Genomic DNA, 14,970 nt, shown 5'->3' on the forward strand with positions numbered 1-14,970 from the left:
ATATATATATATATATATATATATATATATATATTGTAGCGGGCCAGTGGGTGTGCGGTTTCCACGCTACCAAGTTAAACAGATATGACACAACACCGAGAGCAGGTCCAAATCCGTATGATTTATTTACCTAGTAACCCAAACCCGGCTGGGAAAAGGGTCATCCACCTCTTATGTGAAACAGTACAATTCTTTCCACCTATCTCTTTCCCTCAGCCCGATCCGTGCTTCCAGGCGATCACACAGATCCTGCCTGTCCTGTGCTAGCCCTAGCCCTAGCCCTAGCCCTAGCCCTAGCCCTAGCCCTAGCCCTAGCCCTAGCCCTAGCCCTAGCCCTAGCCCTAGCCCTAGCTCCAACCTCTCCCTTAGCCTTCCTTCCCTTTCACGACTGTTTGCTCGCCCTCTTAAGCCCAAGCACCCCTGCCTAACGATCCCCAGGCTTGCCTCGTTAGAGGGAGGAAGTCCATATATGGCTTGGGGGTGGAGCCAGCAGGATGCCAGACCTACCACTCCCCTCACTCCTCCCTGGCGTCTGCCACACAACCTCCACCTCAGCTCCGACCAAGAGGGAGGGGCGGTCCAGCTCCCTAGAGCAAACCTCCTGGACAGGGCCTCTGCAATCCCCTGTGCTGCGTCGTCTCCGGCTGCGGCCTCGTCTCTGGCGGCGGCGGCTTCCCATGAGGTGGCGGCGTCCCTTTCGGCGGCGGCGGCCGCGTCTTTTGCGGCGGCGGCGGCTGCGTCCCTTTCGGCGGCGGCGGCTGCGTCTCTTGCCATGGCGAGACAAACCTGCTGGGGCCCAAGACAGGGCACTGCCGCACCTGCAGCCCTGCCGACCTGACCGGCTTTCAGCACTCCCAGCAGCTCCCGGCTACTGGCTAGCTGTGCCATGTTCGCCTCCAATAGCCTCCTCAACAATGCTTCCATGTTTGCTCTGTGTGTTGGTCTACCTACTCAATTTAGGATTACTAGCACGCATCCTCCACCATGTGTAGCGGGCCAGTGGGTGTGGGGTTTCCACGCTACCAAGTTGAACAGATATTATGACACAACACCGAGAGCAGGTCCAAAGCCGAATGATTTATTTACCTAGTAACCCAAACCTGGGTGGGAAAAGGGTCATCCACCTCTTATGTGAAACAGTGCAATTCTTACCCTCAGCCCGATCCATGCTTCCAGGCGATCACACAGATCCTGCCCTAGCCCTAGCCCTAGACCTAGCCCTAGCCCTAGACCTAGCTATATATATATATATATATATATATATATATATATATATATATATATATATATATATATATATATATACATATGTAAAGTATATACATATATGTGTTTATATATACATATATATATATCCGTTTATGTTCTGTATGTATATTAGGCAATTGAAAAGGAGCTGTGTGTGACCAACACACCGCAGATAACCCAGATGCTGTACGGACACAACCACGGCAGCGTATCAAACCAGATCAACCATTTCTGAGGAATACTTTGGCTGATGTATTTTGATACGGAAACAACAAAGGCAGCATAGCGCTCCCTGATTGGACACCTAAATTCAGCAAGGCAGCGACCGCGCAACCGGTTGGCTCCACGTTTTGCCTAGCAACAAAAAGCCAATGTCCGATGGATTTGCTCCTCCCTGGGGAGCTGCTTGATTTGAGTAAAAGGGATCTCCATAATAATTGATTCACTACCTCTCCTCCGGTATCCATGGCGATATCCCCCTCCCTCTCTTCTATAAACACCGTGAGCATACAAGGACAGGACCAGGCTGGCAGAAGGACATGATAAACAAGGCCAGTGGAGAGCAAACACAGTCCTGTGTGTATTCACTGCTAAAACTCCGGGGTGTTGTGGATACAAACGTATTGCAAAATAATGTACCTGAAATAATATAACGTCCATAGCCATAAATACATAAATAAATGAATGTGCTATTCCTCACACACATGCTCGCAAATACACAGGCATGGCCAAACCATTTTTTGTGCAGTATTAAGTATAACTCAGAGGAGAGAGGCGAACCTGGATTTGTATTGTGGCTGAGGAGTGTTTTTGACACAGACTGTGATGGCCCACACTATGTAGGATCAATACAGTTAAAGATCCACACGAGCGTTATTAGTCAATACTGTAACATGTAGTGTATGGAGTCGGCGCATGCTAAATAATTGAATGCATTGACACAAAACAAAAAGGAGTGGCTGGTTAAGTACCAGATTTCGCCAGAAGGGGGAGATTGTTTTTCTCTCGTTTCTCTTGGCTCTTTGTTTTATGGTGCTAATGAGAGCTGCTTTGCAGTAGCGGGGGGAGCGCGTAAACGTGCACGCACACACGTGCACCTCCTCGCATGAGTGAGAGGAAAACAATGCATTCATTCCGTTTCAATTTCACCTGAGCACATTCGCAACAGGATTATTACAGGACACATTGGCTGTCTGTGGCAGGTCTCACCTGCCCACGGAAATGAAAAAGAAAAAAAAATGGGATGATGACGCATCTGTGATTGTGTGCTAACATACCTAGCCCACCAGCATACAGCTGAAATACACATTTACACAGCGCCTCACAGCAGGAAGATAAAGAAATGGAGAGAACCAGGGAAGGATTATTGTGTCAAATTAGTCTGATGAATATTGCAAGTGACAGCCTTGAAGCAGACACATGAACACTTCAAGTTTACATTTATAGTGAGTTTCAATAGACAGTGATCTACACAAGCATAACAACACAATGATCCTGGTCAGATGGTGTAATCATAAGCCTGCTCATCACCCACACTTTGTCAGAGCCAATTTAGGTTTGTTTAATCCGAGACATTAAAGTTCAGTACATATACAGGCGAGGGGCAGCGTGGGACGGCAGCATTGTGTAATATCTATTTTTAACCCTCTTCCCATTGCCATGCGTCGCTGACTTTTCAGCATGCGACGCGGTAAAGTGCAGTGCAGCGCTCTGCAGGTCCGCCCCTGATTCACCAGGCCTTGGCCCACTTCCTCAGAAGCGGGCCTAAATAATAGAACTGCTGGTCTGCAGAGACTCAAAGCACGGAGGCGGTCAAGCTCTTCTGAGGTTGTTCTATGTTTTTTTACGCAGGAAAAAGTAAAGAGAAGAGTAACATTTAAACATCATCTTGTACTATTTATAAAGAAGGCAAAGCGGGCTACTTGGGCTCTTTGAGTACCAGACCAAGCCTTCTACTCTCATCAACATCTAAAGCTCATCAGAGACATGGTACGTCTCTCTGGTGGAAGCGGAGACATCATCTATTTATAGTCTCGGGGGGGCGAGATGTGCTCACTCTGTATTAATAGATGAACCCGTTTACCGTGTGTGGGTGTCTGTGTACGTACGTGTGTGTTCACCCACTCATGACCGGGTTGTTAAAGGTTTGAAGAAAGAATCTCTTTAAACATTGACCATAACATTAATGACCTTTGAACTCTCGTGATGCGTGATCTCGTTGACCCTAACCCTAACCTAGAGAGACATGGTCTGTCTTTCCGGACAACCTTTGGTAATTGTTAGTTTAACAAACGTATTAACATGGTCATCATTGGTCAATAGTTAATGCTAACACGACCCGGCCTTTATGATCACTTATGGATTATGGAGGAAGCTTGATCACAGCTTCATCCTCACATGATCAAATGATTACCGTGCGTTCTTCGGCCTGCAGGGTCAGCGAGAGAGGGACACAGTGAAAGGCAGTAAAGTCACTGAGGCAAGGAATTGATGAGACGCAGTTACAGTGGGCTGCAATGATATCATCGCGCGCAGAGATAGTGCTCAACAGATCGGCGTTCATATCCTATATATAGGGTCTGAAGGAGGGCCAAACCAGCCTCCTCTGAGTTGATGATGCTGGAAGCGTCCCATTTTATAACCCTCTGCACCTGCTGTTTTGACAAAGCTATACTATCCCTAGCGTTATTAAGACACCCTCTAATCGCATTAGACGGGCACGGAGAAATAGAATGATCCCCTTACACACTGTTAACGGATGCTCTAATCCCGGCAAACCAGACAGGCTCAGAGAGAATGGGAGGATGAAGCTCGGGGGAAAGTTACAAGGTTAAGTTCTGTAAATACTTTTACAGACGAGAGACAAACTTCTGACGTTCTGATTTTAAAAAACCGAGGTCACAGAATGTCTTCAGTGGGACACAATCCCTCAAGCCACTCACTACAAGTTTTATGGAGAAACTAAGTAGACCGGAGAGGACAGGATTATGGTGGCGGCATGGGCGTAAACAAGGGTGTAATTCAGTCAAGGACTAATCTTATGGAGGGACAGCCAAGCCAGCCAGAGCCAACTCCTCCCCATGGGAGCGGGCATGGTAATGTCCACTGGTCTGCAGTCTGCAAAGCCGCCTCTTGTTCCTTGATTTGAATCATCCAGGACACTGCATCGGTGATGTGCTCCTGTGTATCTGCGGAGGGGACTCTTGAGGTGGATTTGGTGCAGCTCACATACACACGACCATACATAGCCCAGTGTGTGGTCTCGTTATGGGCCATGACACACTGCTCTGAGCTGAATGTAGGGGTGACATTTATGGGAATTCACTGTGACGCACACACAGAGTGCGACACATTCAGACCCCCGGTCGGGCTGTGGGCTGATGGACTGTAGATGAGACTTGCATCCATGTGAACACCCTCTCTCTCTCTCTCTCTCTCTCTCTCTCTCTCTCTGTTTCTTAGTCTATGCACACCCACAAACTCACTGACACACACTAATTTAAGGATGCAAACTAACTATAGAAATAAGGTTCAAACCTCACCAAATAGCACACAGAGCTCAAACATCGTCCCTATTTTAATGGAGCATCTGCTGTCACAGAAAGCTTTTCCATTCAGCTGAATGATGAAGGATACCAAATTCACTTGGTCTCTGAATAATAGCCAGTGAAGCTCTGTATATGCAATTCATGCAAGAAAAAATGTATGTCAAATAAATAAAAGTGTGATACTGGATAAAGAAGCTGGTAACCAGCAGGGAGGAGGAGTAGAACGTTTTCAGCCATTTTCTACCAGCCTGCACTGACGTCAAGAAACAGAGGGGGGCACAAGAGAGTGAGTCGAAAGCAGGAAGTGTGGGAGGTGGCAAGGGAAGGAGAGAGCGGGAGAACGACTTCCTTTGTGTGAGGAAGAGAGATAAAGAACACAGTGATACGATAAGAGGGGAGTAGGAGGATGCAGGTAAAACTCCTAAGCTGTGCAGAAATGGGGATGCAGAGTAACCGATCAAGCGTGAGTGGAGAAGGAGACAAAGAACAGGTGGGGTGGAAATAGACTTTGGGTGGGTGGGGTGGAAATAGACTTTGGGTGGGTGGGGTGGTTGGTGTGGGGTGGAAATAGACTTTGGGTGGGTGGGGTGGTTGGTGTGGGGTGGAAATAGACTTTGGGTGGGTGGGGTGGTTGGTGTGGGGTGGAAATAGACTTTGGGTGGGTGGGGTGGTTGGTGTGGGGTGGAAATAGACTTTGGGTGGGTGGGGTGGTTGGTGTGGGGTGGAAATAGACTTTGGGTGGGTGGGGTGGTTGGTGTGGGGTGGAAATAGACTTTGGGTGGGTGGGGTGGTTGGTGTGGGGTGGAAATAGACTTTGGGTGGGTGGGGTGGTTGGTGTGGGTTGCTGGAGCAAAGAGGGGAGGGGAGAGAGGAAGAGGGAGGGAGGCTGTGTCTGTGACTCATCCAGGCGAACAGTGGTGCAGCACTTCTTACGCACTCCTATCTCCCTGTTTTATTCATAGACGACACCAACGGGAAAAGATGCAGTCTAGTAGCATTGAAAGATACTGACCACAGAGCTCTATCTCTCTTTCTCTCTGTCGCTCTCTCTCTCTCTGTCGCTCTCTCGCTGTCTCTTAATCACTCACGCACACACCCAGTCACGTGTGGCTGATTGGCCATCACATTAGCATCTCCGAATAGATTCAAACATCCACAACGCTAGCGTGACTACAGAAATCCTCAATGTCTGATTCCACTAGTTATTTCGTTATGAGGACAGATGGACCCCGTTTGCAAGGCAGACTCGCTTTGGGACAGTACAAGGCTTCAGAAAGCTCCATGTGTGCGGGCTGACTCACCCTCCAGGACTAACTGGCTACAGATTACATGGGAGATTTAAACATGGCATTTTTATTTGTATTTGTTCGATTGTAACACAATGTTCCAAAAAATGTTTTTTTTTTCTAGAAATGTTTTCTCTTGTAATAAATTAATAAATGAAAATACACAGAATAGAGAACATTCAGTGGACATGCCATAATAAGATACAACGGTTGACAAACATGAACTCTCTGGCTAAACGGCACAGACATGATCATTAGTGGTCTGGAGAACCATGCATGATACGCTGGGAAACACAGGGAATGTGGATTTGACACAGAGAGGATTAAGACACAGTAGAAAAGATATATATATATATACAGAAAACAGTTCAAGGCTATATTTTGACACAATATTTACTATTTCCGCAGATTTAAAGCACTGACCGGAAGAGTTAGCAGTATATACATGTGCAGCAGGTAGAATGCATGTTGAATGGATAATGTTATGCAGGACAAATAAAATGACATCCACCCCTTAAGTACACTGTAAAAGTGGAGTTTGACTTGACGACAGATACTAGGTACAACAGGCCAGGTGTGTTCACCTAAATGCATACTGTTAACCGCTACTTCTAACCTAATCTGAAACAATTACCACGACCACTGACCAACACCTGCGCCACTCCACCGCACATCACTCCATCACAGTCGTATTTTTTCCACAATACTATAAACTACACTGATCATGCAATGTCATGTATTCATTGTATGATACATCCTTTGAACTAAGCACTATGCATTTATTGGCACACTTACACAACAATGCATGCATCAGTAATCTAAGTTTACAATGAAGCCTGCAGATATGCAACTAGGAAAGACAACTGAAAGAGTTTCCAATGCACTTTTTTTTTTTTTTTTTAATATCAATAACTATAACTATTCACATTTGTTAGCACACAATGTCCATATGTGTTGATCACTTGAATGTGATGATACTGAGGCCGGCTCTAAAGCACATGGAGTGCCATTTGCTCGTCCGCCATTAATCATCTTCTTCATCGTTTGTCCTCCATCTCTCTCTCCTCATTCCATGTTGGACTGGGAAATAAACACACAGTCATGGTGATGTTAATGTTAAAGCTGCATGTGCAATAGACCTCATTTGAGTGTAGAACTAATTGTATTCCATGGATGCCAAAGTATCCAGTGTCATCTGGATACTTTGCACCTAAAAACAACAAAAGCTACTTTGTTTAGACTTTTAGCATTAACTTAGGTTCAATGAAAGTTGTACATCAAAATCTGCAGCCTATGCTCGTATTTGTGGATCTGTGAATGCAGCTAAGAGTACCTACCGGGTCAACACAAACAAGAGACGAGCTTCAGTACTATGTCGGCCTTCCCCTGTAGCTCCAGGTGTTCATCTCTATAGGGTTGGGTGTTGTTTGGGGCTGGTGTGGGTGAGAAGAGGGGGAGGGGAGAGGACAGTCTTATGTTACTCATTGAGTTTAGATTTCTCCAGAGGGGGCAGAAGAACATTACAGTGAGGAGGGTAACAAATAAGGTCACATCAAAGGGCCAATAAATACATTCTTTCAGATAATTCAGGCCCGTTTAGCGCTCAATATAATATAAAATGCTGGGCATATTACACAAAGGTAAAAATATAAATCAGATACCGTAGATGAAAGAATGTCCAGCCACCAAACAGAGTCCAGATCATTTAAAACAAGAACATACATGTAAAGAACAAAATAGGTCAGCAATCTTTTTACACCTCTTTGTATTTGTTTGCATGCAAGTTATAATATATAGCCTTGGTGATCTCGGGAGGCCTAGACCTAGGTCTTTCATCTATGACAGGCTTACAAAGTGCCCTCCAATCCATGCTGAGCAGTTCCCCAACATGCCCTAGAAACGGGCACATCTCCACCAGGGATTGGAGTCCTGCAGGCCTGCAGACTCGAGTCGTCCAGACTAAAGCTTCTCGCATCCCAGAGTCAAGTGCATGGCAACGGTGGTCGTATTTCAGCCTGGACCCCCTGCTGTGAGCTCTGCCACGGATACTAGTTGGGAAAGGCAATCCTCTTATTCAGGAAAGAACTTGACGTTCCCAAACATCTGCCTCTGACGGGGGTTCTCAAAACCTCAGTAATAACTATCTTGAAGCAGATGAGATTTCTCTCGGTGGTTTCAACCCAACAATCGGACGGAGCATCAAGTAGGCATCCGACCATACGGGCTGTCTTCCTTTCCACAGCTTCCTGTCTCAGACGGGGCCTGGCGGTGACCCCTGCAGTCAGTTCAACACTGCACACGGTCATGATCTTAAGTGCAGCAGCATCTGTCGGGGCTTGAGCAGCGCAGATGCTTAAGCAGAGCTGCGTACGGCTACATATGTCCACATCCCTGTTGATGACTGAGAGGAAAGATGCTCACCCTATAAATACACTGACTGAGCTGCACAACAAGCTCAAGTGACCGGTCTATGATCCCGGGTACCAGCAACATCATCTCGGGCCAGCCCTCTGTGTGTACCGCGAATGGAAATGTTCTGGTCAGTTTATCTCTTCATAAAAAAAGATGTGAAAAGATAAACACTTTCTTATAGATTTGCTCAGCATTTGAAAGTTATTTGCTGAAATAGACCAGGCCAGCACCCTGGGGAAACCGCTTTGTCACTGACCCTGATTTGATTTCAGTGCTGTGAGTCTATCGACTCACAGAGAGGCACGGCCTTGATATAGTGGAGGATTGGACCCATTCATACATGTACTATGCAGTGAAGCAGTGGGCCAAGACACACTCAACCCAGGGACTTGAATAGCGTTCTGGGATGGAGATGAGCGATTGTCAGGTCAGAGCTACTCACTCCAGGGAGGCTGAAGAGAGAGAGAACCTGCATGAAGAGGTTTGATAAGGAAAGAGAAGGAGGAGAATGGAGATAAAGAAATAAGTATAGCGATTCTGATATAAGGACAGAGACGGAAATAGAGAGAGATTAAGATAGATATAGACATAGTTATAAATGGAAGAGAGGTGCAGATAGAGACAGGGTGATGAGGATTTTACATAATTGAAAAGAGAAGGGACCCACTGAGTTACACATCTTGAGAAACCCACAGAAATGAGCAATTTAGGGGTTCTGCACTGAAGTCACATGCAAGCATGTTTCAGCATCACCTTGGCAAAACCGGGTCTGATTCCTACTGTGAAAACCAGTCTAAAATATTCCACGACAGTCAAACACCTATTCTTCTCTACGTCTTAAAACACAATAATCCATCCCAATGACTGGGCTGAAATGACTTCTCAAATATGTTCCTATTCTCTTCTTAATAGTCCCAAGATTAAAAAAGAGTATGTGGCACCAATTCTACCAGTTTTATTGAATTACCAATCACTATCTTGTATGTGTTTATAATCAAATAGAAGATATCCAAAGGATATATAAGAAGACTTCTCTGTAAATTAAATTGAAAGTCAACGATTAAACATAAACGTCACAGCAATAAAATACATTGTGTTCCTGAAATATTGCACCATCAGTATTATTCCATTGTAACCCGCCCCACTGTGGCGCGCTCTGCCTCTGCAGTCGGTCTTTAGTCACATGAACCCTCCCAGTAGAGTCTGCTGGTCCCACGGATACACTGGCAGCTCTTGCCGCAGTGGCTGCAGTCAATGACCTCTACAATAAGCAGAACTACCCAATTCCCAGATAACACAGAAGCAGGATGGGATGCCCAGAGGAGGTGCTTTGGCACCTTGGCACACTCACACCTGCACAGTGACACACTCATTCTGATGTTTTATGCAGAGGAAAACCTCACAAGCAAAGTCAGCAAGAACCTGAATTATTTTTGCGAACCGCTCTGTGTGTGTGTGTGTGTGTGTGTGTGTGTGTGTGTGTGTGTGTGTGTGTGTGTGTGTGTGTGTGTGTGTGTGTGTGTGTGTGTGTGTGTGTGTGTGTGGCTGTGTGTGTGTGCGTGTGAATTTGGCTGTGTGTGTGTGTGTAATCTTCAAAATGCTATGGAGTAGGCTGAGATATCAGTATTTGTCAAAGCAGTGAGTTTGAAAGGTATGAATCCACCCTCAGGTAGATTGCGTCGAGTCTTCATATATTTCCTATCAAATATGTTCGGAACTAGGTTAGGATCGCAAAGCAGGCAGTACAAGCTATGAAGGTGGAAGCAGAGAGAAGCGACTCAGAATTAGCTGGGTGAATACACACAGAAACCTAGCATCTGTACCGCTCTGATAGCCTTGCCCATCCTTATGTTCATAAGCTATGCACTTAATTAGCAATTGTGTTCATGCTAGCCATGCCATTAAATGGCATCAACTTATCAACACAAAAGGCCCCGTCAGCCTAGCCCTAGATAATATATATTTTCCACAAGTTCCGAAATGTGTCAACAATTCAGCTATCCTATCTATGCTGTGTAATACTAGGGTCCAGTTAGCCGCCAGCATGTAAGCATATAGCATGTTAGCAGGAACTATATACACTAGAGCACTCTGTGTTGTGAGTGTGTTGAAACTCAGTGGGTCGACGGGGTAGTTCAGAGAGGAGGCACAGGGAGAAGGAGGTCACACGTAGGATGCTATAGGTATTCTATAATGCCATTGGTCATTTTGATAGCATCAATCCATGAATCACCAATTGGTTGTAGAAATATAAGATAAGTTCATAGCAACATTCAAAAAAAGAAATTCTAGTAATTATGATATTTATGATTATATAAGACATGGGATATAAAATCACCGGGCACACAACTTACACATGGCAAGCTAGGCATGCGTCCCAAGTGATGCATTGTAAGATGAACAGAAAGTGTTAGGCTAGGTCTCTCACATTTTCTCATTAGCCTTTCTCTATATCTCTCACTCACACATACACACAAATGAGATGCCTAATATTTGAGTCTATTTTCCACTGCATCACAGCTGGTGCCAGTCTGACCCTAAAAGACCCTTAAAGACCTTGCAGAATGCCTAAATTGCAAGGCATGCTATTAAATGAATTCATGAAAAAGCTTATTGGGACAGACCAAATGCAGCACCAAAACATTCCAGCACAAAACAGAACCGCACATAGGTAAGGGTTACATTTTCAGTTTCCAAACAACAACGGTCTTGGTTCTGCTTTTAAAATTTGAATCGGCCCATACTCTTAAAAAGCCAAGGTTACTGTGACATCTCGACTTGTTTCTTCCTGCCCTGCCCTGACCCGTTCACCAAATACAGAGACACTAATATGGAATTAGCCTTATAGTGCTGTGACATGATTGGGAGGCCACCCCGACACTGCATAGCCACCCTCCCCCTTCTGGCCACCATCGTACACTGTATTGTATTGTGTTGTATTGTATTGTATTGTATTATAGTACTTAACTGTGTAGCAACTGCAGTAGCTGCTATCATTGCTGTAACACCGGGAATTGGATAGCCTAGCGATTGTTGTACTTGCACTTGGTTCTATGAACATCCTTTCTGTACTGACAGCGATATATTGATGCACTTCTTATGACAAATGTACTTATTGTAAGTCGCTTTTGATAAAAGCATCTGCTAAATGCCCTGAATGTAAATGTAAATGATACAATAGATAATCATTTAGTTGTTTGGTGTTTGGATGTTGTTTGGTTGTCCTGGTGCCCTCAGGCAACCGGAGATTCATTCCAGTTTGTGCGTTATGTATCTTCTGAAAATGGAGACAAAGCAGACGCACACACACACACATTCACTCTCTATCACGTCCTCTCTTTGTAAGAGGCTATTCCATATATTATGCTGACCAAGGTGAAAGAATTTATAGTTGTGTGTGTTGATTTGTTTGTGCATGCGTATGTGTGTATGCATGTTTGTGTGTCCATTCCTGCTTCGGTGAAAGTGACCCCCATGTGCGTGCTAGTGAGGTTTTATCCATTTGATCATGCACACACACACACACACACACAGAAACACACACACACACACATATGTAACCGTCGGAACGTTGAGCTAGTGGAGGTTTTGGCTTTGAGCTGCTGTGTCTGAATTAGATTAGCATCACAGAGTTGACCTCGTTGTGCGAGAGCTGCCATACCCCCCTTGACAACAAAGCCCGGGCAAAACTGAGCATGTGCCCCACTGACACACAACAGCACACAGCCCCTACTGCAGCACACAGCCTAGAGAGAGAGAGGGAGAGAGAGAGAGAGAGAGAGAGAGAGAGAGAGAGAGAGAGAGAGAGAGAGAGAGAGAGAGAGAGAGAGAGAGAGAGAGAGAGAGAGAATGCAAGTCTCATCTACAGCACGAGAGCGAACACACCTCCGACTCCGACTAACTCCGACTAACCTCCGAGTGTGCACATGGAGGTCAGTGTCTCCCTGTGCCAGAGAGGCTTAATTAGGCTTGCAGGTGGAAGAGGAAATGAGTCTATGTGGTGGAGCTACTAGACGACGAAGAGCAAGCAAGGAGGAGAGAGGTGGGGGAGGGGAGATCAGAGATGAGGGAGCTGTAGAGGGAGACTGAAGAGGGAGCAAACGGAGAACGATATCAGGATGAGGTGTGGGGGAGGGAGAGAGACACACACAAAATCTGCTTCTCGAAAAGGACTTTGGCTAATCAGAGAAACACATTACGGAACTGAGGAGAGACAGAACAGGAAATAGGTCATGGGAACATACAATATAAATGGTCAATACTATTTTTGTGCCCAATGAAAGAGCCATTCTATAGATAAGGCTACGCATTCTTCAGAAAAGAGGGAGTAGAAAGATAGGGATGCAGTTGGAATGGAAGAAAGAACGGTCTTAACACAAAATTAGGGCAAATGCTGAGAGAGAGAGGGGGGGGAGACACACGCACACAGAGAGGAAGAGGGAGAGACTGACCAGGGGCTAGTCTCTGAGTAGAACAGAATGAAAGAAAGGAAAATGGAATCCAAGAGCATGTGTGCTTCAAGATACGTGTGTGTGTGTGTGTGTGTGTGTGTGTGTGTGTGTGTGTGTGTGTGTGTGTCTGTGTGTGTGTCTGTGTGTGTGTTATTGTCTACAAGTGTGCATGCACACATTAAATCTGCCATGCATAACAGTCATTTCTAGACAAATTACAGGAAGTCACACTTAAAAGTGTGTCAGTTTGATCAGTCCTTCCACAATCATTTCCTATTTATTATAGTCACGGATAACACACTTCTACCAAAACAACCCAGGGCGAAGCCAGAGTTACAAGCAGCACTCAGCTGTGAGCCTCAACCTATGCAGACACATGGCATGCTTACACAATTGCACTGCTAAGCCAAACCAAGCATCCTCCTCACACATCCAAACCAGAAGGCTCGAGGCAGCCACGTCACAAATACAACAGGAGCGTGGGACTGCGTACATTAGATCCATGATCACACTGTTTAAAAAGATATAACATTGACAACGCCTCACTCAATATGCCTCCTGCATGTGGCAAAGAGCAGAAGAAACAAAAAGCAACCAAGCATTCTAGAGAGTGCTAACACAAAGCTAGCTAGAGTAGCTACATGTTGGGGAGCCAGGTAGAGAGAGTTGGAACAGAGAGTGGACAGAAGAAAACGATCCACTCAGGTCCCAATGTGACTTGTTTGTTTTAATGCGATTGTTTAATCACTGCAGTGGATCTCATATGGACTGGTCGGCTGTCCGAGGGCAGCTTTGACACAGCTTTGCACACACGCACGCTTTGACAATCTGTCACACAAAACAGTGTGACGGATTAGCACACTCTGAACAACATTGCAGAGATCGATAGAAGGGTTTGTGATTTTTGTATTTAGTTCATTATTGGCTTATCTCTCTCCAGCTAGCATAGTAGCCCTACATCTCCGGGATCAGGCATACACTTCAGACACAACCACTGCATCCTGCTATGAGCCCACTATGAAGAGGGTAGGAGTCAAAGACAATAGGACGACGTTGCGCACTATTCTCTGCTAGGTTTTCTCAAAGGCAAGCAGTGAGCGGGTGACCCAGATGTTGAGGGCAATAGATAATCCATAGGAGTGTGAAATGTATCTCATTAGGAGCTTGTTTTCTCTTGCCTACTATACATGTCTGCTCCATCTGTTGGACAACTTGCGATGAGGGCTTCACTGACAGAATGACACCCCATGTGTCATTTTCCAATAACCACAATTTTTCACGAAATCCTGTGAAACGGCTTCTCAGAAGCCATGGCAAAGACATCCCCTCCCCCACTCTCGGCTGCTCTCCCCATCCGTTCCTCCCTCCCTCCCCGTCTCTCGCTGTGGCTGTTGCTAGGACCGCTGGCAGCACGCGCCTACAATGGAAACCAGCGCATTTATAGAGGTGGATACGCCGGTGTGTTGCTATAGGCAACACGCTGCATCCATTCAACTGTGCTGTGCACATAATGCAGGGGGAGCCCAGTGATTCAGAGGGGTCTGCTTTCGATGTTGAGTTGAATGGTTTATTATCTCAATGAAGTACGAAGGGAAGCTTAAAGGGAACAACAAATAGAGGCCCGTTTTGCTATTATAATGCTATGCACATTATCGGTACAAGTTGGGGCTCAACCAAGCAGGAGTCAAAGGCTCTCTCAGGAAATGCCAACACTGCAACACCAGAGCAGAGACAAAGGAAGGGAGAGAACAGATTAAATAAATAACATATCGCTGCACTGCACTAGTGTACAGAGTGGTTGTGCAGTTGTCGAGAGATCCAATGCACTGATAGAGTGGTAGAGCAATCCCCTGTACTACTGTATGGACTGGTAGTAGAGAAGAAGAGCAATCCACTATACTTGTGTATGGATGGTATAAGGGCAATCCACTATACTAGTGTAGAGCGAGCGAGAAAGAGAGAGAGTGAGCGAGAGAGAGAGAGAGAGAGAGAGAGAGAGAGAGAGGGAGAGGGAGAGAGAGAGAG

General features: G+C 45.7%; 1 protein-coding gene across 22 annotated transcripts in view; it reads right to left on the reverse strand.

The window, feature by feature from the left end:
- The window catches only part of LOC132465813 (protocadherin alpha-C2-like), a 185,000-nt gene that overhangs the window by 101,620 nt on the left and 68,410 nt on the right, over window positions 1-14,970 (reverse strand). For 16 of the 22 annotated variants that reach the window (XM_060062641.1, XM_060062652.1, XM_060062643.1 and 13 more), the window contains exons 2-3: window positions 7,420-7,515; window positions 6,130-7,162 (exon numbers count right to left, since the gene is read on the reverse strand). The exons of the other annotated variants lie outside the window; for them this stretch is intronic. In XM_060062641.1, the coding sequence (XP_059918624.1) occupies window positions 7,453-7,515 (63 nt within the window). In that variant the 3' untranslated portion in view covers window positions 6,130-7,162; window positions 7,420-7,452. Of the gene's footprint in view, window positions 1-6,129; window positions 7,163-7,419; window positions 7,516-14,970 lie in introns of those variants that run through there. 22 annotated transcript variants of the gene reach the window in all.

This window comes from Gadus macrocephalus, chromosome 10, assembly GCF_031168955.1.
Source record: "Gadus macrocephalus chromosome 10, ASM3116895v1".
Classification (NCBI taxonomy): domain Eukaryota; kingdom Metazoa; phylum Chordata; class Actinopteri; order Gadiformes; family Gadidae; genus Gadus; species Gadus macrocephalus.